The sequence below is a fragment of the Nilaparvata lugens genome, chromosome 12 (assembly GCF_014356525.2).
Source record: "Nilaparvata lugens isolate BPH chromosome 12, ASM1435652v1, whole genome shotgun sequence".
Classification (NCBI taxonomy): domain Eukaryota; kingdom Metazoa; phylum Arthropoda; class Insecta; order Hemiptera; family Delphacidae; genus Nilaparvata; species Nilaparvata lugens.
The window spans coordinates 17,988,659-18,015,300 of record NC_052515.1 but is presented as its reverse complement, the minus strand read 5'-3'; the positions used below and the strand labels follow the sequence as shown (position 1 = coordinate 18,015,300).

At 34.7% G+C, this 26,642-nt stretch overlaps 2 protein-coding genes across 15 annotated transcripts in view; one reads left to right on the top strand and one right to left on the bottom strand.

Moving 5' to 3' along the window:
* LOC111049918 (thymidine phosphorylase) overlaps positions 1-8,624 on the top strand; it is a 29,189-nt gene extending 20,565 nt beyond the window's left edge. For 3 of the 12 annotated variants that reach the window (XM_022336110.2, XM_039439031.1, XM_039439029.1), the window contains exons 2-9: positions 140-275; positions 813-893; positions 1,710-1,901; positions 2,965-3,123; positions 4,786-4,904; positions 5,419-5,581; positions 6,501-6,722; positions 8,237-8,624. In XM_022336110.2, the coding sequence (XP_022191802.2) occupies positions 161-275; positions 813-893; positions 1,710-1,901; positions 2,965-3,123; positions 4,786-4,904; positions 5,419-5,581; positions 6,501-6,722; positions 8,237-8,511 (1,326 nt within the window). In that variant the 5' untranslated portion in view covers positions 140-160 and the 3' untranslated portion in view covers positions 8,512-8,624. The remainder of the gene's footprint in view (positions 1-139; positions 276-812; positions 894-1,709; positions 1,902-2,964; positions 3,124-4,785; positions 4,905-5,418; positions 5,582-6,500; positions 6,723-8,236) is intronic. The other 9 variants (XM_039439032.1, XM_039439035.1, XM_022336112.2 and 6 more) reach the window with 5 other exon arrangements.
* Positions 8,625-8,928: 304 nt separating this feature from the next.
* Positions 8,929-26,642, bottom strand: part of LOC111049921 — a 110,335-nt gene continuing 92,621 nt past the window's right edge. For all 3 annotated transcript variants that reach the window (XM_039439025.1, XM_039439026.1, XM_022336116.2), the window contains 7 exons: positions 22,169-22,321; positions 20,959-21,219; positions 20,512-20,727; positions 18,173-18,280; positions 16,387-16,545; positions 15,397-15,579; positions 8,929-14,522 (listed from right to left, as the gene is read on the bottom strand). In XM_039439025.1, coding sequence (XP_039294959.1) covers positions 12,378-14,522; positions 15,397-15,579; positions 16,387-16,545; positions 18,173-18,280; positions 20,512-20,727; positions 20,959-21,219; positions 22,169-22,321 — 3,225 coding nt within the window. In that variant the 3' untranslated portion in view covers positions 8,929-12,377. The remainder of the gene's footprint in view (positions 14,523-15,396; positions 15,580-16,386; positions 16,546-18,172; positions 18,281-20,511; positions 20,728-20,958; positions 21,220-22,168; positions 22,322-26,642) is intronic.

The following is a 26,642-nucleotide window of genomic DNA, read 5'->3' as shown; positions in this document are numbered from 1 at the left end:
ACTGAATTTCATATTATTTTATTCCAATATTATAATTCAAGCATATTATATTATTCAACAATAATAGTTTTTATGATTCTGGTATATGATATGTATTATTTTTGAAATAAAATTATTGTTGTAATATAACTTTTTCTAGTAGGTAGCCTAGCTGTCAAACATGGATATGAAATACATAGTGAGAAAAAAGAGGGACGGTGAAGAGCTGAGTGAAGAGGAGATAAGATTTTTCATAAAAGGTGTCAGCAATGGAACAGTTCATGAAGCTCAAATAGGTGAGACTGCACCTTAATAATTATTTTTATAATGATTCAAATTAAAAATAAAATGTTTCGCAATATATAGATGGTCACAAATACTATACAACAAATTGTTTAATAAATGTTTTGAGATCTTTTTTTGTATATTCTACAACAATAATAAGTCATTTTTGCTAGTGGAAACCACAACATGAGCTTTTATTATCTTTATAATTTTCCATGAAACTCCCAAAATAGAATTTATTTTATGCAATTCATTTGGAAAAAATGCGAAATAGTCTATTTTTCATATAACCTATAGAAACTATCGTACCGCTACCGGTACTACATTTGTTTTATACATGGAACATAACTTTTTTCCATTTCCATACTATTCCACTCATTCATCCAAAAATATTTATACTTTTGGGTAATGAATGATAATTGAAAAAATATCATGCTCAAACCGGAACTATTCCTATCCCAGATCAATAAACATACCTATAAATTATTATTTTCACATGTCTCCATAAATAATTCATTCAAAAATGAAGCAGGAATTTTTCTTTCAAGGTGCAATGCTCATGGCAATATTCCTAAAGGGAATGACGCAAGAGGAGTCTGTAACGCTTACAAGAGAAATGGTGTTTTCCGGTAAGCTTGAAAGATTTCACATAAAAATTATCATTAATACGCAAATTAAATTGATTGAATTCTCGATTGCAATATAATCAAAAATATGATTAATACATAAGTTATTATTATAATTGAATTCCCGATTGAAATATAATCCACAATATTTTTATTTGAATCTTAGATCAATTCCTTCCAGATAACACGAAAATGAGAATAATTGTTCCATTATGAGAGTGATAATGTAATTTATCTATATTGAAACTCATTTTAAACAGACGAAGAAAATTCCTTATAAATAAGATACCATACATGCTAACTATCCAACCAAATGCTGACTGTTTCAAATGCGTTCCACCATAGAGATAATGTAATAATTCACATCTAAATGTGGATTAATGAATAGACTTTAATAAGTTCGAGAGGATTAAGGGAGATTCTATTGGACTACGTCCAATAATATAGGCCCACAACATGAATTGGCCAGGAACAATGTGCTCTATTACAGCTTTCCTAATGGCTTCATATTTTGAAGAGAACCAATGAAAAATTAATTGATTAATTAAATTTTGCGCAGACACCGCGAGATAAGAAATCAAACAACGGAAGCTTGATGATTTTAATCAGTCTAATTGGCTTTGATATGGACCGCTTCCCGATCCCATTAGATTCAATCTTCATTTACCGAATATAGGCTGCATATTTCATTTTATTATGATGTGATACTGTGATTATCATTATATTTGTTAACGGCTCAATCATTTAATAACGACTTCATAATATTCAATTCGAATCAGTACCAATAAAAAGCTGATATTCTCTCCACTTTTGTAATAGGTGATACAATGCAATGGCCGGAGAAGTTTAGAGGTTCACTGGTGGATAAGCATAGTACTGGAGGGGTGGGGGATAAAGTTTCCATCCCCTTAGCCCCGGCATTGGCTGCTTGTGGTTTGAAGGTACCTATGTTGACCGGCAGAAGTCTCTCCTTCACTGGAGGTACTCTTGATAAATTGGAGAGCATACCAGGTAATTGATATAATTTCATAGATAATTCATTGAAGTAGAAAATTATGGATAATATAGTAACTTCCTTGTCAATATAATCTTGTGCGAGAGGAATAAGACGAATAGTGATAATGAGAGTGAATAGTGGATAATTGTAAATAATAATAAATAGTAACAGATAATATTACAGAATAATAATTAACAGATTAGGCTTAATTGACTGACTTCTGTGAGCTCTATGCTTTCTCTATTATAGGCAAGAGGAATATATTTATCAGCAGCTTATTGTAGACTTGTGAAAGTATTAATGAAGAATGGAGAATATCAAAACGGGAAATGTAAGAATAAGAGCATACGGTACCAATCTCCATCTACTGAACATCTAGATGAATAGTCACGTGATGAAGATCACTGGCCAATAGAGATCACTCTCTAATTTCCCCGTCCATAAGCCACTGAAAATAATTATTCCCTCAATAATAATTTCTCCTTAATATTCAAGGTACTTCTAACAAAGCTTAACATTGAACAAGATAATATAATTATAATCACATGATGAGATAGCTATATAAATGGATAAGAATGCTTTTGAGGGGGACTTTCAACAAAGTGTTATGTCTATTTGAATGAACTCACCGTATTCATTCTAAAAAAACTTTAGCAGTCTTAACTATATTCAGTTATTCATATTAGAGAATCAGCTAGACAGAAAAAACTTGCTAGAAAAAACTTGATAACTGTACAGCAGTGACTTATTTTTCAAATCACATATAGGGCCTACTGATTTCTAAGCCAAGTTTCTAGAGCATCTATTGATTAAACTGAAGGAATATTAAATCCATAGACTAGAGAAAACTTTGAAAAAATAGTCTCCCAAATTCACTGATTAAACTGACATGTTTTCTTCAAGATCACGTCCTGAAATCTCCGATCATATGCAGTTACCACTTCGACTTCACAAATAGTTTTCAAATCCTAACGATCTTTTCTGTTGTATGTGAAATTCTACAATCCAATAAGGAACAACTGCTCAGACAATTTCATACTCATCTGTTCTTGAAATATTATATTATTTCTGCCTAAGGTTTCAGGATATCTCTGAGTGAGAGAGAGATACAATGCTGTCTGGAGGAAGTGGGATGTTTCATGATGGGAACTACAGACCGAATTTGTCCTGCTGATAAGGTGCTCTACAGAGTGCGCGATTTGACCTCAACCATAGATTATTACAATCTTATAGCCTGTAAGTTGTTCGATTTTAGTTAGTTATTCATCTTACCTATTTCAAAATTCACACTATTGTGTATTAACTAGTAGTTCTGTAAACAGTAGACCTGTGTCAACGCTTAGTAAGTTACATTGAGCTGTTGTTATCTTTTCGCAAAAATTAATAAATAATTTATCAATTTAAAATGTCTAGAAAAAATTCTAAATAAACATACCTAGAGCTTTCTGTCCTATCGTACCGTGACGTGTCGTCCTGGAATGTGAGTGTGAGCGCTGTTATCAGGTCTGGCTGCAACTGTCTACAACGTTGATGGAGAGATACATTTTCAAGATGTTCGATGTTTTTGAACGGGTAGTATTATAAATAGTCAACTGTCTACTAACGTTGATGGAAAGATACATTTTCAAGATGTTCGATGTTTTTGAACGGGTAGTATTATAGTCCACTGGACAGCTGATTTATGATGAATAGTTCTAAAGTCTGATTTTTACGGTAATATTGGCGTTCAAAGGAGACTCCTTTTCCTTTTGTATTATCCTTAAAATTCAAAATTTCAAAAAACCGTATGTATACGTCGACGTGAAATTAAAAAAGGAACATACCAGTCAAATTTAATAAAAATCTATTGCTGCGTTTCGCTGTAAATGCGGAACATATAAACATAAATATAAACATATAAACATGAACAGAAATGCAAAACCGTCGACTTGAATCTTAGACCTCACCTCGCTCGGTCAATTGGTAAATTTATAATTTTTACAAAAGAGGATTATTTTTATCAAGGATTTATTATTTTTACTAAACGGGACAGAAAATCTAAGGATACTCCTTGTACTATTTCTCTCTCAAATTTAGATTACCGTACATAAGTTCGAAATAGGATTATGATTCCACTTTTTGAAATTTAGTCCATTTCCACTCAAAAACTATGAGATTTTTTAATTTCTCCATATTAAGGTTGAATAGAAGCCATAGTATCAGTTCCACATAAGTATATCAGAATTATGTGAAACTGTCAAACTGACAATATCGCTTCTCTTTCACCTTACTTATTTTGGTTGAATTGTTCATCACTGTCTCTTCTACTGGAATTCTAACAATAGAATTCAGAATGGAATCGTTCAAAAAATGGAGTCAAATTCAAGCTATAAAGCTACTCACGTGATAGCACCAGCCAATGAGAGTGCGTTGTAGGCGTGGCCTCTTAATAAGCAGTTTAAGTGTACGCTCATTGGTCGACGTTGAGTGACGTCGGAGATCTTCCACTTCACGTTGCTACCTTAATAGAATAATAAATTGCAGATGGGCGTCAAGTATCTCTAACAGAGTAAAAATGCTTGATTTTATAATTAATATGTTGCTATCATTGGAGCTAGATTGAATTGCCAAGTTTACTAAACTGATCCTTCAAGAGTGGATAGTCTGGTAGGCCTACCTATTGTACAAATTTTGCAGATTGCAGTAACTGAGGAAATGATAATTATGACAAATTGTTGACGGGATTCATGAGCATTAACTGCTTATTGACTGTTTTCACAACTTTTTTAGTAGTTTATATAATTAACACGTTTTTATTTTTCAATTGATAAAATGGCTTATTTGAAATTGAAAATTGATATACTGTAATCCAATTCCTTGGATAATACCAAATCATTTATCATTTGAAATTATTTACAGCATCAATCCTATCCAAGAAAGCATCGGAAGGAATTGATTACTTGATCATGGACTTGAAAGTAGGCTCAGCCACGTTTATGAAGAACGTCGAAAGTGCTAGAATTTTGGCTCATCAAATGGTGAGTTGATATGAAATTAGAAAACGTTTATATGAATCAAAATTAAAAGAAAAATAACAGTAGATCACTAGGCTACTGTTGGCAATTTTTTCGAATCCCATTGATACTGTTCATCACAACTATACCTCTAATGATGACTGAATAATCTTTCTAATAAAAATACCTATATTTCAATTGTTAATTGAACTTTTACAAATCATTTAAATAAGATTTGATTACGGTACTCTTTAATATTCTCCCAACTACCTTGTATACATAACCAAATGCACAAAGGACAAATAATTGTACCCTATATGCCTATAGTGCAGTGTTGTTTTCTAGTACGGTAGCTCAATAATATTATTATAGAGAAAAGATAGCATATAAATCGGCTTGACGTGACAGTGCAATTTCGAACATAAGCATCCTACCATGAGATGATATCTTCTCATGCTATCTTTTCTCCATGATTATGGAAAAGAATGGAATAATTTGATAAGAGGCATTCATTGTTGATAATTTTTATAAATTTCAGATCAATCTATCGAAATTGCTTGGATTCAAGATAAGAATTCTGCTGACAAGACATGATACACCGCTCGGAAGGTGCGTTGGAAACTCTCTAGAAATTATTGAGTCTGTTCAAATTTTGCGTGGCGAAGAAGCACCATTCATAAAAGACTTGGTTGTGCATATCGGTAAGCAAATAAAATTGAAGAGATTTCTCCATCCATGTAGAATACGGTACAAAATCTCATGCTGGCCTAGATCCAACCTTGTAATAGTTTTACTAAGAATATAGCTGATTATTCAATAAACTACACAAAATATGAATATGAAATTTATTTTACAATATTAATAAAGAATATAAGGAAAAAATCCACCGCTTTTAATTTTCTGATATGATATAGAGCTAATACGAAACTTACCTCATTCAGCCTTCAGTGAAAAGCGCCATTTGCTCATATTTGAAACACACTCGTAAACAACGCAACTATTGATTAGTAGTTGAAAACATGTACGAGAAATACCTTTCTAGAGCCTTTCAATGACATGATTAGGTCTTATATTACCCAACTGTGCCTATGTGCACGGGAAAACATTTTTGTAGCTTTTTGTCACACATACCGTAGTTCATGTGTTTTTGTCGAGGTTGTGTGGTAGAGAGGACTTGAAAGTCCTTACTTCACCCAATAATGAATAATTTTTCATTTCATGGACTTAGTTCACAAATTCTCTCGAGAGGAGAGCAGTTCGTTGAATTGGAGAAGTATATTTATTTATCAATTTATTTTACAATTTACTACAATCATTATAATTATGACATTGAAGGAAAAACTAGGCTGAGCTTTTACTATTCCTCTCTCAAAAAAAAAACAAAACAATCAATTACACAAGTTCCCAATCTTTGAAGCAATGCCTTTAAAGGCTATTCAAAACTATTAAATTGTATGCATCTGTTATTTTCTAATTCTCTCAACAGGAGAGCATGAAGTTCAAATAATTTTACTGAACCGTCCTCGCCCCCCCTTGTGGGCACCCATGTCAAAACATCAACTTTATTATTTTCAATACAGAGAAGCATAATTTGTTCAAATTCTGTAATTCTCTCAACAGGAGGCAACGCCCTTCATTTGAGCGGCAAGACTAGTTCGGTTGAAGAAGGAGAACTAAAGATGAGGGAAGTATTGGGAAACGGAAAAGCGTTGGAATGCTTCGAAAATATGCTGACCAAGCAAGGCGTTAGCAATGGATTGAGTCATCAACTTTGTTACGGGGACACTAGGAACGCTCTTCCCCAAACAAAGTACCAGACTAAATTACTGGCACAAAAAACAGGTTTGAGAAAAATTATATCATTCACGTAGTAAATTCATCATGCTAGAGTCTAGAGGTAGCTTACTATGGCGAGATTCACTTCATAGTGTCAGTATTGGTTGAGTGGAAACAGCGGTGCCAACTTTGCAGTCGCAATAATTATTAATTTCTCAGTACCCTTTTTTTTAAAATATTTTATCACAACATAGTATTTATTTATTTACTTTATATCACTTGAAAATGGCATAAATGCCCGAAACATGTTGTGATAAAATATTTAAAAAAAGGGTACTGGGATTTTTATTTTCTTTATATTTATATTACAAGTAGCCCTATACAGAAAAGAGATTATTAATTTCTTCTTTTGTCTTCATCCTACTTGAACTGCTGATATTAACTATTAATAAATAATAATTTTATGTGATAAATTGTGTTTAAAACTAATAAATTTAGTTAATAAATAATTAGCCTATATAATAAATTGTGTTATTATCTTACACTTTTACAACAGTACTCACGATTTTGCTGCTTGTCGGACGCAACAAATCGTGAGTACTACTTTAAAAGTGTAAGATAATAACAAAATTCATTATAATTAATAATTATTAATGTATTAGTTTTGGGGACAATGAATGAAATCCTCCTGCCTCCAAATATTTTCACCAAAAAACTTGAATAAAAGCTTTCTTCTATTGATTTAATGACACACAATTATTTTTTAAAATAATTTGGTGGAGGATCAACAGACACAGCCCAAAATTGTTCCTTCCCCGAATTCTAATTCATTTGAAGTGAATCTGAGTTGTACTTGGCTGAAGTCACAGCGCCAAACTTGATAATCACAGATAAGCATGTAATTATTATCTAATGAATAATCTTCGAAGCAAAATCCTATACTCTGTCAAGCGAAATTGGAACATTCAATCACGAATCAAATCCAAGTAGACTAGTAGGTTCAAAGGTAGTCACTAGCTTTGATAGAATCTTCTATTGTCTACCAAGGATAGTTGGAAGTCTGAGGTTGGCCCATGATATGAAACGATTTGGAAGACCATGTTCCCAAAAACTCAATTTGTTTTTCATTTTAAAAATTCACATGGAAAATTCAAGAACCCGAAATGATGAAGCCCAGTGCCTTATATGAAACCATCCAGAATGTGCAAAATATGAGCCAATGATAGAGCTGGATCCCAGTTTTACACATATCAGTGACGAGTTATTCACATATTCAGTTATTCCGTTACTCCAATCATTCACATATCAGTGACCGGCACAGTGAGAATATTATTCTCATGCGTTCTAATGGGACTATTCATACTTGCTCGGCTGTGTTGCGTGGGAACAGTCCATTCAGAGCTTATGGAAATTATATTTTCACTGCGCCGGTCACTTCCACTGTCACTGTTATATGGGAATCCAGCTGAGCTCTATGCAATTAGTTGAGAAATTCACTAATACATTGCATCATCAACCCTTATAGATTTAAGAAGGATGTCAAACTCAGAAAATAATATAATTATTTTATTCTCCAACAGGTTGGATAACCAGGATCGAAGCTTTGCCTATTGGAAAAGTGTGCTACGAGTTGGGGAAAGCAAATGAAAATCTCAGTGAAAATTCTAATAGATCCACAGGAGTTGAACTATCGAAAACGGTTGGTGAATTTTTACAGAAAGGAGAGACCTGGATAGTAGTTCATCATTCAGACGAAAAACTCTCTGAAGATCACATGAAAGAATTGAAAGAGTCCATTACAATTTCTTGTGAGAAAATTGAATTGGAAAATCAATTGATTGAAGTGATTGAATAAGGCTATTGATTGTTTGGAGTTATTGATTGAGATATCTAGCCAAATATTTTTCATAATTATTTGAATAAAATTCTATAATTTTATGGAAATATAATTTTTTTGGCAAGAACTTATTATTATTTGAATTGATGGGTTACATTTTACATCTTACCTGTCTCCTATCAATTTTACCAAATAAGATGTATATTATATTCAAATATAAAACCAGTTTCTTTTTGATAATAATAATATCAAGTTGACATGGCTGGCTCAGGTCTGGTGTCAGAGTTTTCAGGTCGCACATTAACAATTCCAGGGCCTCTGACATGATTTAACAATCGATTTTTGGCAGCCGGGGCCGACGACTTAACGTGTACACCCAAAACACGGGAGTGATCCGAGAAATTTTCAATTATTACGAATAAATGCAGATCTGGAAATAGGTGATTTCATAATATTGGTGACACGATTAAATGCAATCTGTGCATTGTTTAATGATTGATTTACATTCAATTTTAGTTAACTTTCATACTTTCTCAATGAATAAAAATAATAATGTTGATGGGGAAGGGTTGACAGAATAAAAACAAACCATTATAAACCTCAATATTACTTTATCGTATTAACAGACTATTAAAAAATATTGTTTCGAGATCTAACAGCCTATAGTATATTTTTTTAATAAATAAATGTATTATCAATAATGGAAAACGCTATTTTCATGATACAGTATAAGAAACTACTTGTAGATTCAATAGAAGATAATCTCTAACAGACTTTTGTACGTTTAAATTCTCTAATAATGCTAGTGAATCGAATAGGTACCGTAATAAATAATTTACGACGCTAAATTCTACGATGATGATAGACTACATAAATGGATCTATATTCAAATATATCTATTTATCATCAATCAAATATGTTGCACTATATAATTATTAAACTACAGATTAATATATATTAAGAATTTGTTAAACAAAATTGAGGTTTGGTAACTATAAAACCCAACTTAATACTCTACTTTGATTTATTAGTTACAATTTTTTAATAGTATTTTTAAAGCCAATTTTATCATTCAATCAGATCAAATTAAAGCTATTTTTGGTTTTATCTATCACAATTTTATTATTAAATTTAGTTTTTCGCATTGGTACCAGCTAGGAAGCACTTTCGTCCTTTTTATAATTTATATTGTGGCTTTACATTGGTAACAATGAATTTTACAGGTTTAAATTAATTTAAAAATAGAATATTACCTTAGAAAGAATTCTTTCTATAGTCAAAGATATTACTCATTTTAATGCAAATCAATATGATTTGGTTAATTCAAGGACTAATGTGCGATGATAAAAACTTAGGATTGTCAATATAAATAATATAACAAACTTGGAAATGAAAAATTTCAGGAAAGGAAAATTGAAAGTGAATATTTAAAAGGATGAAGATGGACAATTCTAAAAAGAATGGAATTTGAAATTGGGAAAGTATTCAGAAAAGTGCTTGTGTAATTCAATTTATTCACCCCAACTAGCCTAGCTAGTTGTATTTACAATGATGCTTTTGTTATCTCTCTACAATTGATAAAACAAAAAAGAAATTGTCAATATCGTAATAGTAGTTGACAACTACCTATTTGCTTTATTCAATACACCATGCAGTTTATTTCCAGTCTAGTTTTAGGTATGCTTCCATCAGTGTCTTCCTTTATTGCATTTGGCCCAATATGAAACAATTTTTTAAGTTTTACTTAATTTTAGAATAACCAAGTACTTAATAATTATAGATTTATCACTATGCATGAGCTACAAATATTTATATAAAAATACTATATATTGTAAATATCGTAGTCGTAATTGAATAGCTTAATAATTATGTTTATAAAAGACGTTTTATTTTAAGCCTTTTAATGAACTTGTAATCTACTCCAGCGTGATTCTACTTGATAGAAGCTCTGGTGCATTAATTTATTTAGTATATCAAAAAATTGATTTAAAAAGCTATGAAAATTTGTGAATGATCAAAAAATGATGAACTGATGATGAAGTTTTTCAAACTGTCTATCCAGTTGAATTTTATTCAAGAGTTGGCTCATGGGAATTACAAGAGATTCTCTTATTCGTTTTGCTAAAAGTACCTAGAATACGCCATTCCAGAAAGACTGAGTTATATGATTTTATAATATATTGTTTTTGATCATGATACCAAATTGATACTCAATTATTATATTTTTGACAATTTCCAGTCGTCAATAAATTATTTATTATTCTCACAACCATATACAAAACTATCAACGAATTCAGCTTCAATCATCAACAACTTCTCTACTACATTATTTGAAGGAATGGAACTTTTGAATGAAATGGATGAACTGGAACTAGAAAGTAACCAGTTATTACACGACACAAGTTCCATTTATCATCAACATATGAATATTATTGAGTCACCTAATATGAGCATTACTTCTAATATTACTGATGAATTGATAATCTCATATGCAAGCTCTGTAGATAAAATGCAGTGCTTTTAATGGAATATGTGCATATAACTAGGTACCCTACTAACTAGTTATTGGAAGAACGAGAGAATCTATATGAAATCTCAAATACATCTAATCTAATTCACTAGTCTAATAATACTGCTAATAATTTAACTATTTTTTGGTCTGGATGCTTCTACATTTATAATTTTGAGATCGATAAATGATTTGTAGTATGGTATTGTAATTACTTTTTATAAAGCCTATTTCATCAATCAATGAATATAAATCTATCTATCCATCAAATAAACTTGAAAGGAGTAAATGCAATCGATTGAATCTCATATCTTCACATTTATGAGTTATGAATAGTTTCAAAACTTCATGAATTCTCGGTTGAATTACTTTAGGCCACAGTCACTTATTCTAGCCATTATGGTGTTCTTTGTTATTTTCTCAATAAAAACGGTTGAATGATAAATCATAACAGAGTTTTTTGTGAGTTGAAAAATTGAGAAATTTGAGACAAAACATGGAGGATAATTATTTATAATGTCATTACTAGTTTATGACAATACATCTTCCCGAGAAAACTCTCTAAAAAGAGAAAATTCTTGTAATCTCTGACAAATCAATCATGATTTACTGCAGTTATGGTAGGAGATTGAATTCTAGGTTATGCCCCAGCACATAGACAGTATTACAAAAGTTATTCGTTCCAAAACTGTTGATTTGTTACTTCTTACATCTCAAATTCTCAGATTTGAGATTATATTTGAATTAAATTTACTGAATATGATACAATTTATAAGATCACTGAAATAGGACACAATAAGAGTCAGTTTTATTTGAAGAAAAGAGAATACCACAGCCATAGCTTACAAAATATGTCTTCACCTGATGCTAACACAGATACAGTAGAAGGATATTCCAAAATACAGTTATAAAAATGCTCCACATTATTCTGGTTTTTACTCCCATCAATTAGTTCTCTAGTATTTTTTTTAAGCGGCAAAAATGGAAAAATATTGTATTGTATTAAGATACAATAAAGAATACCAATCAACTACAGGATACCAATATATCATCAACTCTAACAACATATCATAGATAAACTAACATACACCTTTAACTTTAGAGGTGTGTTGTAATATCAGTAATGATAAACTTATAATATTGCTTCTCAAAATTCTAGAATAATAATTAATTAGGCCTGTAACTTATGTAAGGAATTTGACTAGAGCAACACGTTCCAACAACTGCAAAGCTTATCAAACGTAGCAGAGTGTATTAAAATAATGCATAATTATTTGTGTATTGAAAGGATGAAACCTGTATCGAATGATTGCAACGTGTTTCAAATAAATTCAAAGTGTATAAGAAGACATGTTTTGAGTGATTGCAACATGTATCAAATGAATGCCACTTTATCTTGGTCATTATCATAGCCCTTATTGTTGTAACTATAGTTTGTCTTCTTTGGTCGGTAACCACTGGAAGCATTTGCACCTCCACTTGAGCCGTTAGGATCATCATCAAACGGTATCCGCATGAAGCTAACAATACTGTTCGATGATGAAGAGGATGAGCTGGATAGTAAAGGGAGAGAAGTGGTGAAAACAGTTCTGTCACTCTGACTTGGTCCATGATCCATGTTCAGGGTCACCTGGGAAGGTTCCAAGGTGGAGTTTGACTTGGGGGAAGTGGATGAGGATTGCTTGTACTTGGGCACATACATGGTGGAAGACGATTCCAAAACCTCCACATGGGGAAGATGGTCTCCCAGAGGAGATCTTGGGTGTTGCTGTCCCAAGGGAGACCTTAAGTGCTGCTGTTGCCGTGTGGTGTTGTAGGGTGATGCAGAGTTGGGAGAAGCTGAAGGAGTCAAATGATAAGCAGTGTCTGCTTGTCGGTTTTGGAAGCTTGAACTGTTGATTTTCTGTGTGACAAAGTAAGACAACGCCTTGTCATATTGTCTGTCCCGCAGAAACCTTGAGGGTTGGTCCTCAGCTGAAACTTCTCTAACTCTGCCTCTCTGACTTACATATTCCTGCCCAGTTTGATTGTCATCTAGGGCCAGAGTTGATGTCAACCGTGTTTCCTCTGAAAGTGTAGTCAGCGGAGATCGACTCCGGTTCATGGGACTCGACCTTGAGGAAGGTGACACATCTCTAGATTTGTCACTGAACCCATATGATTGCGAGGAGAGCAGGGAAGACTTCGAGGAAGATGTCGAGCGCACTTGGGATTTGGGATTGTAATGTACACCACAGTTGGATGCTTCAACCCGGGAGCTGCTTCCAAACTTATGCACAGTGTTGGCGAAATCTGAGAGGTTGTCAATGGCCTCTCGGTACCCTCTAGATCCTTGACCACTTTGAGGGGAGTATGGACTACCAGAACCCTGATTGTCATAGCCAACTTCTTGTTCATAGCAATGCACTTTGTTGCCCCCTCCATGATGTTGTGACAGCTCCATATTACTCCCAACTATTTCATCATCATCAACATCGTTGAAAAACTTTCTATACCTTCCAAAAATTGACGACCGTTTATGGTGTCTCATAGGGGATGACACTGATGAGGATGACGATGAGAGCTGCTCCTCATCATGTTTCCTTTTTTTGTCATAGGATCTCCAACTGTAGCTCTCCTTTGGGGATGACGAGTAGCCTGCAACTTGATGCTTGCTGGAGCTGGGCTGAGCTGCCTCGGCCATGTACTGGTTGTACCTACTCTCAGAGCTCACCCACTGAGATGAGCTGGGGGAGGGTGTTGATGACATGTATGTGCTTCTTACATCCTCCTGATCACAACTATCTATCCTAGTCGTTCTGAGGGTGCATTCCCTGGGTGAGTCGAAACAACCACTGTACAGTGACGACAACTGCTCATTATCCTTGATCACGTAGAGTATCTCATCATACAGCTCACTCTCGAAACTATACTTACTGGGGTACGCTTGCATTCCTGGATCATCAGTTGTTCTTTTCAGCGACCTTGCATCGTGATGTTGATCGTTGTTGTAATCACAGTAAACGAGAGAACTTGAAACAGGGCGATCGTCAAGTTTCCTGTTAGTCCTGGCGTCTTCTGCCCTGTGGGGTACACTACTTTGCCTGGATGTTATATAGGAGTTGTAATCTGGGTAAATGTTGCGTTCTAGAAGTTTCCGCCGTAGGTTGTAGGATTCATTGCTGGGTAAAACTTTTGGGACAACAAAAGGTGATTCCTCACTAATTCTGAAGACCGGTTGTGAGTGGTAACTTGCAGCTTTTAATAGATTCGAGTTGGAACAAGAAATTTCCCTCTGGACATCGTGTGGCATGACTGACGGTTGTGAGTAGCTCTTGACGAAAGTTTGCCGCTTGCCGTCTTCTGAAGACGGTCTGGTGGGACTTTCTTTGATCTCGGTCAAGCGTTGACGGTCGATGACGGGGCTGAAGATCGGTGTTGATGTGCGACGGTTGCAAGATGAGTTCGATGAGTGAGACGTTGATGATGAGGATGACGATGATGACATTGGTTGTGTGCAGCCGGTTGTGTTGCGTCTTGTCTACAAGAAAATGAGAAATTTCTTAGTTTTCAAAATCAGAAATAATTTGGAAGCTAATCACAAGTCAGTATTATCAAGATTGGAGAGATAGAGTAATGTAATAAAAAATCTTTCTCACCATGATCATAGAGAGTGTGTAAAAAGAAGTTCAAGTTAAGATACAACTGATTTTAAATTTATTATCTAGATACAATATATATCATACACATAGATAGCTCCCACACATAATTATATAATTTAGACTACCTATACAATATGAGCTATATCACTATAAGTTATGAACTTGAGAATTATAAAATGATAATATTTTATACTATCGTGGTAGAAAGACCTATTCCATCTACCTTGGATAAGAAAGCGATTTAAGAATAACAAATATATAATAATGGCCAATTGTTCTGTATCTACATCAATTTGATGGCGGAGGTTTGAACAGAAAACCGTCTATTATTGAGAGAGCATACTAAAAATCTCCTTTACATTATATCAGAACTAGAGAAAGATTGAGAAAAACTAGAGAAAAATTTAAAAGAATTAGAGAAAAATGAGACCGTATGATCAATAACAGTTCAATTACAATTCCAGTTTAAACAGTATTCTAATCAAATTGTAGTGAGGGCATAGCATTCATGCTAGATCGAGTTGAATTTGTGATAAATTTAAACTACTTAAATCCTGGATCAAGTTTAACTTGAGATAAAGTGCCTTCAATTCTGGATAAAACTGCTTTGAGCAAACGGACCTTAGAAGTGTAGCCAATACGTACTGGTGAAGTGTGAACCACAGAAAATAAGCAGCAAGGAGTGGTAAACATGGTGAAAGCCCGCAAACAAGTTTTCCGATTGACAGAACTGGTGAAAAGCATCAAAATTACCTGTGACCGGTTGCCAGACGGTGAGGTGTGCGGGGGGTTGACGGAAGAAGATGATTCGATGCAGCTGATTGGTCGCTTGTTGTATGAGATTAGGCCAATGAGCGTCGAGCTTGGACGCCGGCTGAACGAACAGGACATCGACCGACGTCGAGAGCGCAACTTCTTGTCCCAGTCGTCCACATCCTTGTCATAAAAGTGATAAAAGAAATGTTATTTCCCACTACATAACATACAAATCTATTCATTGAGCATCAAATCTCCACATAGTCAATGGCTAACTGCTATCTAAATAGTTCCTTACTCACAGAAGTAGCAATTGACTTGCTCTAGTAGCACATTTTCTCCCTTCTCAATGAAGTACGGTAGTTGCTTCACTCCTTATCCAAGTACATAATAAGCAATTAAATTGTTTTTCAGCAGCATTCTCGCTTTCATCAGATGAAATTCACCACTCACTCATCTTTTGGAACAAAAACCTTTCTTGCAAGTCGAGAATTACATTTTTTCTGCTCAAGATAACTCGACATTAACGGATTATTCTTTAGTTTAATCAAATCAAATCGGAAATATATAAGTCGGGAGAGAACACTCTTTCGATTCATTTTATATGGATATCTTATTACGACATCCCATGATTTTGAGAAGAGTGATATTCGAAAGAAAAACATATTTTTACGATTTTTAAAATTTAGTCAAAACAATATAATCTCCTTCCAGCCCTCCAACCATCAAACTTGAACTCAACTTATTTTATTTAGGCCAGGTTCCTAGAACACTTATCAAATTCAAAGGACCATTGAACCTATAAATTCAATACAGATTTAATGGTCCGTTAGATTCAATAATTGTCCCAGAGAACAGGCCCTTGACTATTTATAACTAGCATGCTATCTTTTCTCTATGGTATTAGTGATAATAATAATTGATCTAAAAGTTATTTTTCATTTCTGATTGCATAATGAAGAGAGAATAATTTATTAAGTGAGTGACCTGATCAGGTGAACCTGCTCCACTGGACTTGCGCTTGCGCAGCTCCCTGAGCAGATGAGAGAACTCGGCCTTCAGTCTTTGCAGTCTCTCTGGCTCGCTGGAGTCATGGTGGCTCAGTCTTCTCACTTCCTCTTGAACGTGATTCAGTCTGTGCGCTATCTACAATAATTCATGAACAGTATCATTTCAAACTTCAAATTTATTCATTCATCCGTATGATCATTCTATCATCCATTATTTTTTCAATCCATCATTCATCCACGTAAACAACAATTCACTCAAATTCAGATTTATTTCAAATTATTCATATCACTCATTCACTTGAGTTACTCATTCAACAATTCAAACACTCATTTAAACAATCATTAATCTATTCAATCCATGTATTCATCCAATCGTCTATACATTTTTATTTTATCCATCTAATAGTTAATCCATTCATGAAAGAGCTTGGGAAATCCCAAAATATAAAACTGTTGATATATTCAAACTAGAAATAATACTACTGAAAGTAATGTTGTTTCATAGACTATATTTTACAAAGTTTATATAATCATATTCTTATATGATTCAATGAGGTAACCAATATGTTCAAACAAACAAAAAGGATGCAGTGAAACAAACAAAAATGATAACGATAATAATTTTTTAATTGTGATATTACAATAAAGGAAAATTGATACAATCAATTAGGCACAGGTACATTTATGACAATAATACTAAGGGAGTCGATTGATATATCAACAATACTTTGTAATGATGGTCCACAGGGAAGAGATTATTACTACAAGAACAAATCTGATATCACAATAACACATAAATTAAATGATTCTCCATGTTACACAAATAGGCAAAATAGGTAACACTGACCACGATAGAGACAACACTTAAATTAAAAAATGATACAACAAATGGAATATATAATGTGCTACATAATACTACAGAAATTTCTGTTTCAAAAAACTAGGAATATGAAGTAAACAGAAACAGAAATTTCTGTTTCAACAAACTAGGAAGATAAACTAGTAATACAGGTCAAGAGAACATCAACAAACAATTAAAATCGATTGAAAACTGTTTAGTACATGACAGACTATGAGTGCGATGTGAATTTGATTCAGTAATGTAATTCAGTAAAATGTGATTCAGTAATTAAACAATTAGAAGTAATACATAAATTTAAGAAAAAAGAAGATAATATCGACAAAATTCTAATTGAACATTGATTTGAACATCGCATACCAATCATAATAATAAATATGAATCGGAATGTGAACATGACTTACATGAGAATAAATAATTGAGTAGGATAGAAAATAACAAAATATAGATTAGGAATTGAACAGTATGATTCTCACTTAGAAAGTGCATCAAGATGAACAATTAGTGGGCAACAATAATTGAGAACAAAATGATAACAGAACGGGATAGATATATGATAATAAGAAGTGGGTAGTACACAATTTATATCTTTAAAATGTTGTTCGTAACAAAAATCCTCTAGTTTTTGAAATGTTAGGAGTAACTAATGAACAATATATTCTTATCAGAGGTTCATTTGAAACTTGAAAGATGAACCTACCAAATATAATTTATATTATATTATACAACATACATGACAAAGACCATAGATAATTATAAACCAAAACAGTCAATGAAAAACCAAAACGTTGATCGAAACAAAAGAGAATGTCTTTGGGTTGAGCAATGATGAAATTAATCAATAAACGAAATCATCCTGATATCCAATTTCATCAATTATAAGTGAGATATGGGTGTCGTCTACCTCTCTAACTGGTGATCTGGTAACATCGGGGAATCTGTACAAGTTGTTCTCATTTTTCGATTCTCCTGGAGCTCTCCGGTTTTTGAGTAGTTCGTAGAGTGATTCAATCTGAAAGCAAGATGAATAGAATGAATGATAAAACTCCAACAGTATTCACCGTTATCATTATTATTGGTTATTATGTATCAATAAAAAATTATTAGATGTCGCGAGAGAAAGCTTGAATGACAGAATAATAACTTCGCTGCAATTTGAAGCTTGAACTGTACAAACTTTACCTAATATTTGTGTCATTCATTATAAGGGAGTATACAATCATGATGCAACTGAACTGTTGATTACTAACAATTATTATTAATATCATCCATCGATGTTAATAGTACAATCCTCTTTAGAATGCCGCTGTTTTTAAAAACGACAACGTCGTGCAGTAGGCTAGGTTCAGTCTGGTAAAATTGTCACATCTAGTGAAAACTATCAAATTATTCAAGCTTTGTGTTGTAATAGTAATAGTTGTGATCAATAGCAGCTATTTTCTGATGATGTCTCAATAAATTGAACCTGACCTAGATCGCAGAGCACAAAGTACTCTGCTTAACATATAATGCCTGTTACTTCAAGGGTAGGCAACCCGCTTAACCGACGTGTTCTGAGAAGCCTATGCAGCCTTCGCTTTGCAGTTTCTTATGCTCGGGAGAGTATATTAATATCAGCCCTGTTCTGCTTTAGAATGTGTCTGATAATCTCCCAAAACTAACTCTCTCTTATTAATATTGTCACAGTTTTATTGACTTTTCTGTCGAGTGTTGAACCATCTTGTTATTTAATTTATTAACCGTTTCAAGTGAATTATCATTATTATTCCAATCTTGACAAACAATAAGCTTCGGTTGACGTGTACGGTTCTTTGAACCTTTGGATCCTTGAATACGTCCCTTCAAAAAACATCTCCATATTTCTATTGAGTTCTATTTGTCTCAAATCTTCTCTAGTAGTTTGGTATGCTAGCAGCATAGAAAAAAATGTTCTCATTTATGTTACCCATTTTTTTTCTAGTCGCGTGGAGTTACTTGTTTGGAGCTCAGCACTTATGTATGGATTTAATAAAATCTACTCGAAGTTAACTGCCGACGATTCGTTCATCCCCCTTTTTTCAGATCAAGCAGTATTCAGAATTCAGTAGCAGTATTCTACTAGTACCGAGTTAATAGACATTTTGAGAGAACAGCATGAGAAACACCAGATGCATTTAGTTCGTGTTTCAAACGGTTCGTTTTTCTGCCATATGCTTTAGAATTCCAGGTATTTTTTTCTGCCAAAATGGGCAGAGGCATAGCCTACTATAGATAGAGTAAGCCATGGCAGAGGTCACACGTATGCACCCCTCCATATATACATTATCATAGGATATATTCACCTTTAACAAGGATAGTTTGAATGACTTGAAACAGAATTCTGCTATGGAGGAGGCTTCAATCAATCAATCAATCAATCAATCAATTTATTTAGCCTGGCGATACAGTAGTACATAAGACTACGTCACAAAATATTTTATAAAATTACGATACATAATAAAATCATAATTAGGTCAAAATACATAATAAAAAATCCTTAAAATGAGTAAAGACAACAATATCAATTAATAAATAGCATTCAATAGTTCACCCATAATAGGGCTACGTTATAATTAACTATTTGCTTGAGAGGCAAAAAATAGTGGAGCGGCAAAATTGGTGTTCTAATTTGAAAACAATAATAATTTTGAAAACGATTCAATTTCATCAAACACGCAAGATACCTTCTCCAATACACTCTACCTTCGCTTCTCCACTATATTTTGATCTGAGATGTCATGACGTTGTCACGCTACCTCTCTTTTCCATTTCAGAACAATCACTCGATAATCAATAATTTTAGTTCAACTTTCTATATGTTTCAAATGTAATTAGTTCATTTTTCAATAAGTTCTATTTTTCCGGCTCTAATTTTGTAAAATTACGTGAAAATGTTTCAATTATCAGTGATTTGAGTGTAATATTTTTGTTTCCTATCCAGTTTCTCAACCTTCAAAATTCTTAGTTTTAGTTGTTTTCTAGTGAAAAAGAACTAAATTTCAGAAAAGTGGAATCATAACCTCATTCCGGACTTTTAAATTATTATCTAAATTTGGGAGAGAAATAGTACAAGGAGTATCCTTAGTTTTTCTCTCCCATTCAGTGCTTCTTGTAAAAATTATAATGATAAAATAAATAAAATAGAATTCCAATACCATATATCTCAATTGTATTATCTCAATAGGTTAGGAATAAAGTCATTATTGAATTGAGTTGGAGCAATACCTGTGCCTGTAGATGATGTATGAGTAGGCGGCCTGCAGGACCAAGTGTGCTATCGGTTGCGACAGTGACAGAGAGCTGGTCGTCATAGGTGAAGACAGAGACGGCAACAGAGAGCTGTGATTGGGCGGGAAGCAGAGCATAGACACTGGTGAGTGTGCAACCGCCCACCTGCACCCGTGTGGGGGGGCCTTGCTGTGAGCTGAACTGCAGACTAGCCTAGGAAAAACACATACACAACTTTCAAATTTCAAATTCTTCTAACAAATGTTGTTTCAAAAATCACAATAACAACTTGAACAAAGGAGTTTCTTCTTGGTTTCTTATTGTTGAAGAGAACTTTAAAATTACTCCAAAAAGAACTATCAAGAGTAAATAAATTTCAATAAAGAATATTAAAAAAGTTAAGTTATATACAAATATACCTGATGAACAAAATTTAATAAATACCTTATTCTCGACGATGTTGGAGAGCACATGCCTGGCGAAGTGGCCGGGCAGGAGAGACATGAGGGTGGTGGTGGCGAGGTAGACGATGAGAGGGTCTGCAGAGCGTCTGAGTGCACTGAGGGTGCGTCGCGTACTCCACAGCCGCGGCACTGCGCCCTCTGTGTTCACTGGAAGTGTCATGGCAACTGGAGCCACGCGGCTGCCTAGCCGCAACTCTGCCGATGGATTGCTGCAATGGCCTAGATCTACTGGGAGCACGATCTGAACACAACATTGAATGGAATGAGATTTTTTTAATAAAAAAATACTAAGAAAAGAATTTTCAAAATAATAATACAATATTCATTAAAAATATCAATATTCAAAATGATTCAGTAACTCATAACTTGATTTGTATTTAATACAGCATATAATATTCATCTATACATTTATAGATACAATTATTATTCTCAACTCATAATTAATTATTGAGGAAGGAACAACAGGCTTAATGCCTGAAACTAATATCACTAGAATATAATAGAATAGGATATTTTATTTGACCAAGAACAATTACATAATTGCATGAGACATTGTCAAGATAGTTATAATATTCAATTACATCTTAATATATTTCTATACAATATAAGTCATAATATCATCAAACATAACATAACATCAAATTATAAATTTTTAAAAGTCATAATACATTCAAATATTCACTTCTCATAGTACTCCTTCAAGTTGTAAAAGGGATTTTTGACAAGAAAATTGTAAAGTGCATCTTTAAACTTCAAAAACGACAATTTCTTATTTCTTGAGGAAGGTGATTGAAGAGTCTCAAACCTACATTTACATGGCTTCTTAAGGTCTTTGATAACCGTACTTGTGGTTTATGCAAATTTGCATAGCTACTTGTATGGTGTGTGTGTGTGTGTGTGTGTGTGTGTGTGTGTGTGTGTGTGTGGTGTGTGTGTGTGTGTGTGTGTGCTAATGAAACAATCACAAAAAAAATACCAAATTGTAAGCTGTCAACCACCCCGTAGACTTCTGCTACTGATAATATTAATATAACAGGGTGAACAACTAAAAAAGAATTCGATGAGACCTATGGTTCTATCAAAAAATGTAACTTCTCATTTTTTATTTCTATCTAAAGAAATTGGAAATCTTCACGTAAGTCCCTGGATAAACAAATTATCATCATTCATTTCGAATTGTTTGATCTAACCTTAAGGTCAGGCGGCTGCCTCACTCCACAGCTCTGCAGGAGACACCTCAAGGCCCCGGACAGTGCAGACAGGAGGACACAGTTCACCGTCGATCTGGTCACCTGCTTCACCCGCGTTACCTTCGCGAATGAGATGGCTGCCGACCATGTGACCTGGTGGCGACAAAACAAAGCTTGAATTGAATGAACATTTCACTTTTACAGAAAAAACATGATAATACTTCCTTCCTATATTATATGGATTGGTATTCGGCGTCAGAAGAAAAGCTGTGGAAGCGTATATTGACTAAAAAAGAAATGTGCTTCACATTCTATCAGGATGAATAACATTAACTGATCGTAATGACAAGTTATAGTACTAGTGCAAGATGGAAAATAGAATAGAAAAGAATAGAATAGAATAGAATAGAATAGAATAGAATAGAATAAAATGACTGCCTTTATTTTATACCTGGGAGGGCGAAGTTGGGGCGCAGTCGGCCCTCTCTTACACTTAACCCTCAAATACAATACTAAATTGTAAATTAAACAAACAATACTCAGTAAATAGAATAAAACAAAACTATATTTTAAATGAAGAAGTAAAAAAAAAATAATTATAATGATAATAAGTGGAATAGTTGAATAAACTTAAAAGTAGAGCATTCTTAAAATGTAAAATAACAAAGATCTGATGGGAAATAAATACAACATTTTTGACGGAATATATGGATAGGATCGACGGATATGGATAGGATGGACGGATAGGATCGAAGAAGTAAAAAAGAACATTATGGCTACAAACCTTACAAGCAAAATGAGAAAATAAGGAAATTGATAAATACTTCTAGCAAGAAATTAATTAATTTTGAGAGAGAAAAAGAGCATTTTCTATATATGTCTTTGGAGTTTACTTTTAAAGTTGAACTTGATTCTCTTGAAATTACTCTGAAGAAATTAATTTTGAGACTGAATAAATGAATGTATCAATCTATGGAAAATATGAAAGCATGAAAAGAAAGCTCACACACACACACACACACACACACACACACACAACACACACACACACACACACACACACACAACAACAACAACAACAACACATGCGCCTGAGCAGCCACCGCTGGTCCAACACAGTGATATAATGCATGAGTCCATACCAACACAGTGGTATGATGCACCCCTCGCTAAGCCCAGCCACCCCCACAACCCCTGATCCACCGGAAGACAGCCACGCCGAACCGACGATGACCCTCAATGCGCTTCAATTCAGCCGGAAATGAATTTCACAATCCACAAGCTGTCACAAGAAAGGACTTGTTGAACATGACTGTCCTGTGAGTTGGGACAGCCAGCAGATGGGAACCATGCCGTGTACCACCCCGACCGATATCACTCAAATATTGAAAATCCTCTGCAATATACTTAGGTGTTCCAGTTTTTAATGTCTTATGCAGAAAAATAACAGCATGGAGTGCCCTACAATCATGCAGCCTCATGAGATTAAGTCTGTCAAAGTATTCAGTCACATGGTCGTCACGTCTGAGGTTGAAGATGAAGCGTACACAGTAATTGTGGGCACGCTGCATCCTCTGTAAAAGTTGAACGGTCATATCAAGAGTCACAATGTCACAGTAGTTGAAAATTGGAAAAATCAAAGTATTGACTAACATAATCCTCGTGGAGAAAGGGATACAGTCAGCAATCTTCTTCAAAGTCATAATGCCCGCAATGACTCTATTGCAAGTCAAGGTCACATGATTTGTCCAGTCCAAAGTCTTGGTCATGGTAAGTCCTAAATTTTTAACATCTGAACTGTACTGCAATTGAACGTTGTTGATTGTAATGTATGGTCCATTTGAAAAGTCAAGGGTGTTCAAGAGCCTTGAGTAGCCAACCATAATTACCTTTGACTTTGTCTCATTAACTTTGAGTCCATTACTTGTAGACCATTCAATAACCCTGGCCAAGTCAGCATTGACCTCCTCAACCACAATGCTGAAATCAGTTATGTTGAAGTGTTTGTATATTTGCAGGTCGTCTGCATAAAGGTGGTATTTAGAAGTAAGTAAAGTAGTAGTCACGTCATTTATGTAGATGCTGAACAGCAGAGGACCCAAGACCGAACCTTGAGGAACGCCTCTATTTACCTCACGCCAGCCCGAACACGCATCTCCGACCCTCACACACTGACATCGACCCTGCAAATAAGACCTTACCTATGCCACAGTGGAGTTGGAAAAGCCTAAGCTCCTTAGCTTATACAATAGAGTAGGGTGAAGAATGCTATCAAAAGCCTTGCTAAAATCTATTAGAACTAAAACGGTTAGCTGCCTTTTATCCATAGCCCTCCGGATATCATCAGTCACTCTCAGAAGGACAGATGTGGTGCTGTGACCGCTTCGGAAACCTGATTGAAAATCACTAATCAAACCAGATCCATGAATATATCCGTTCATCTGAGAGTGAACAATGATCTCAAGAACCTTAGACAAGACAGACAATAAACTAATGGGCCTGTAATCAGAAGGAGAGATGTGGTTAGGGACCTTGTTCAAGGGAATCACAATTGAGAGCTTTCACTCATCAGGAAAAACATATGTCATGAGGGAAGTGTTGATCAAATGGGTGAGGGAAGGAAGGATCAAAGGTAAGAGGATTCTCAGGAACTTGATTGGGATGCCATCTGCACCAATAGCATTACTTTTTATTATACTGATTGCTAGAAATACCTCTTGCTGAGAAACTGCAGAGAAGTAGAAATTCTCATTTGGATGAATGTCAGGAAGGGAACTGAAGTGGACATGGGCTTGATCCAAACTCACAGGTATATCAGTCAAAAAGTCATTGAGGTCATCAAGTGAGTGGGCTACAGTCGGCACCTGCCTCTCCTTACCAGCTCCAATCCCCCTCAAAGCATGCCATAATGATGATGATGATGACCTCTTAGATGAAATCAAGTTGCGGTAGAAACCAGCTTCAGCATTTCTGATAATTGTTTGCAAGAGTTTCTTAAATGCTTATATTGATTATAATCATGAGGAGTCTTGGACTGCATTGCCCTTTTACACCAATAATCTCGTCCCGCATCAGCCGCCAGATCTCGTCCGTGAGCCACTGAGCAGGATCTCTGGTAATTCTGCGGTTTTTGAGAGGAACATGTTTATTGAAAAGGAAGAGTAAATTGCTATTGAGTAAATCTAACATAAGGTTTACATCATTAATATTGAAAATGGTATGCCAGTCAAGATTAAGTGTATCATTAAACAGATTAGAAAAGTTAATATTGTTATAATCCCGGTAGGTGATAACTTTCGATTTAGGTTTGGGTCTCTTAATGTTATAAACTAGGTAAATTAAGTCATGTGCTGAAAGACCTGGGAAAGGATTTGTCCATGGCTCACAGCTGATCTCCTATCAGCAACCGCTATGAGATCTAACAATGTGTCCGAGGTGGAAGTATGATGCCTGGCTTGGAAAGGCAGCAAGGTCATACCGTTCGCAAAAAAACATAGTGGTCAGTTGTACTCTGTCATGAGTATCAGGTCCAAGAAGGTCAGTATTAAAGTCACCCATGATAGCCACATGTTCATAAGGCACCATAAGCCCCAACAGAACCTCCTCAAATTCGGACATAAAGCCAATGTGAGGGGGCCTGTAGCATACCGAAATAAACATTTTTACTCCATTGCATTTTATTTCAAAAAACATGTATTCAGGCCTCGATGGACGGGAGTTATCTGATGAGAACTTATGAGAAGGCCGCAGAGTACGCTTTATGTATGCAGCAACCCCTCCGCCATTCTTGTGCAAACTGTCATTGCGGATGATAACGAAGTCGTCAAGAGCAACGAGCCGACTGGGGACAGTTGGTTTGAGCCAGGTTTCAGTCACAAGTATAATATCACAATCTCCACAGGAGAAATTGCACCTGAACTCATCAATATGGCAAAGGAGGGATTGTGTGTTCACATGAGCAATCTTGAGTCGATCGGGATAGGGCGAGACAGCCTGCTTGAGGGAATCGGCGACACTCAGCGCGGCCGCACCGTCATCCTGCAGCACCGACATTCAAAGTGTCAGGGCGACTGCCTCGGAACAGTGAGGCGGAAGGGGGGGAGGGATAAAATTAAGAGTTAATAATAATATTATGAAAATGGAGAGATAGAAAACAAAGTAATGTACAGCAGTAAGCAATGAGTCAGAACGCTAGCTACAGGCTTCAGCTGTTCGGCTCCTATAAGATAGAATTGAGGTTCTAATTCGGTTTTTGTGATAATAATTGTGAGAGAGAAAACGAATGACAGATCAAAAGTATTTCAGTTCAAGATTAGATACACAGTAAACTACAATGTAGAAAATGGGAGGAGAATAATAATGAGAAGGAGAATAAGTAAAAATGGTGGAGAAGAAAAAGAAGAAGAAGAAGAAAAGAGAGGAAAATTATGGTTGTATGATGATTAGAGATTGAATCAACTTTATCTTTTCATAT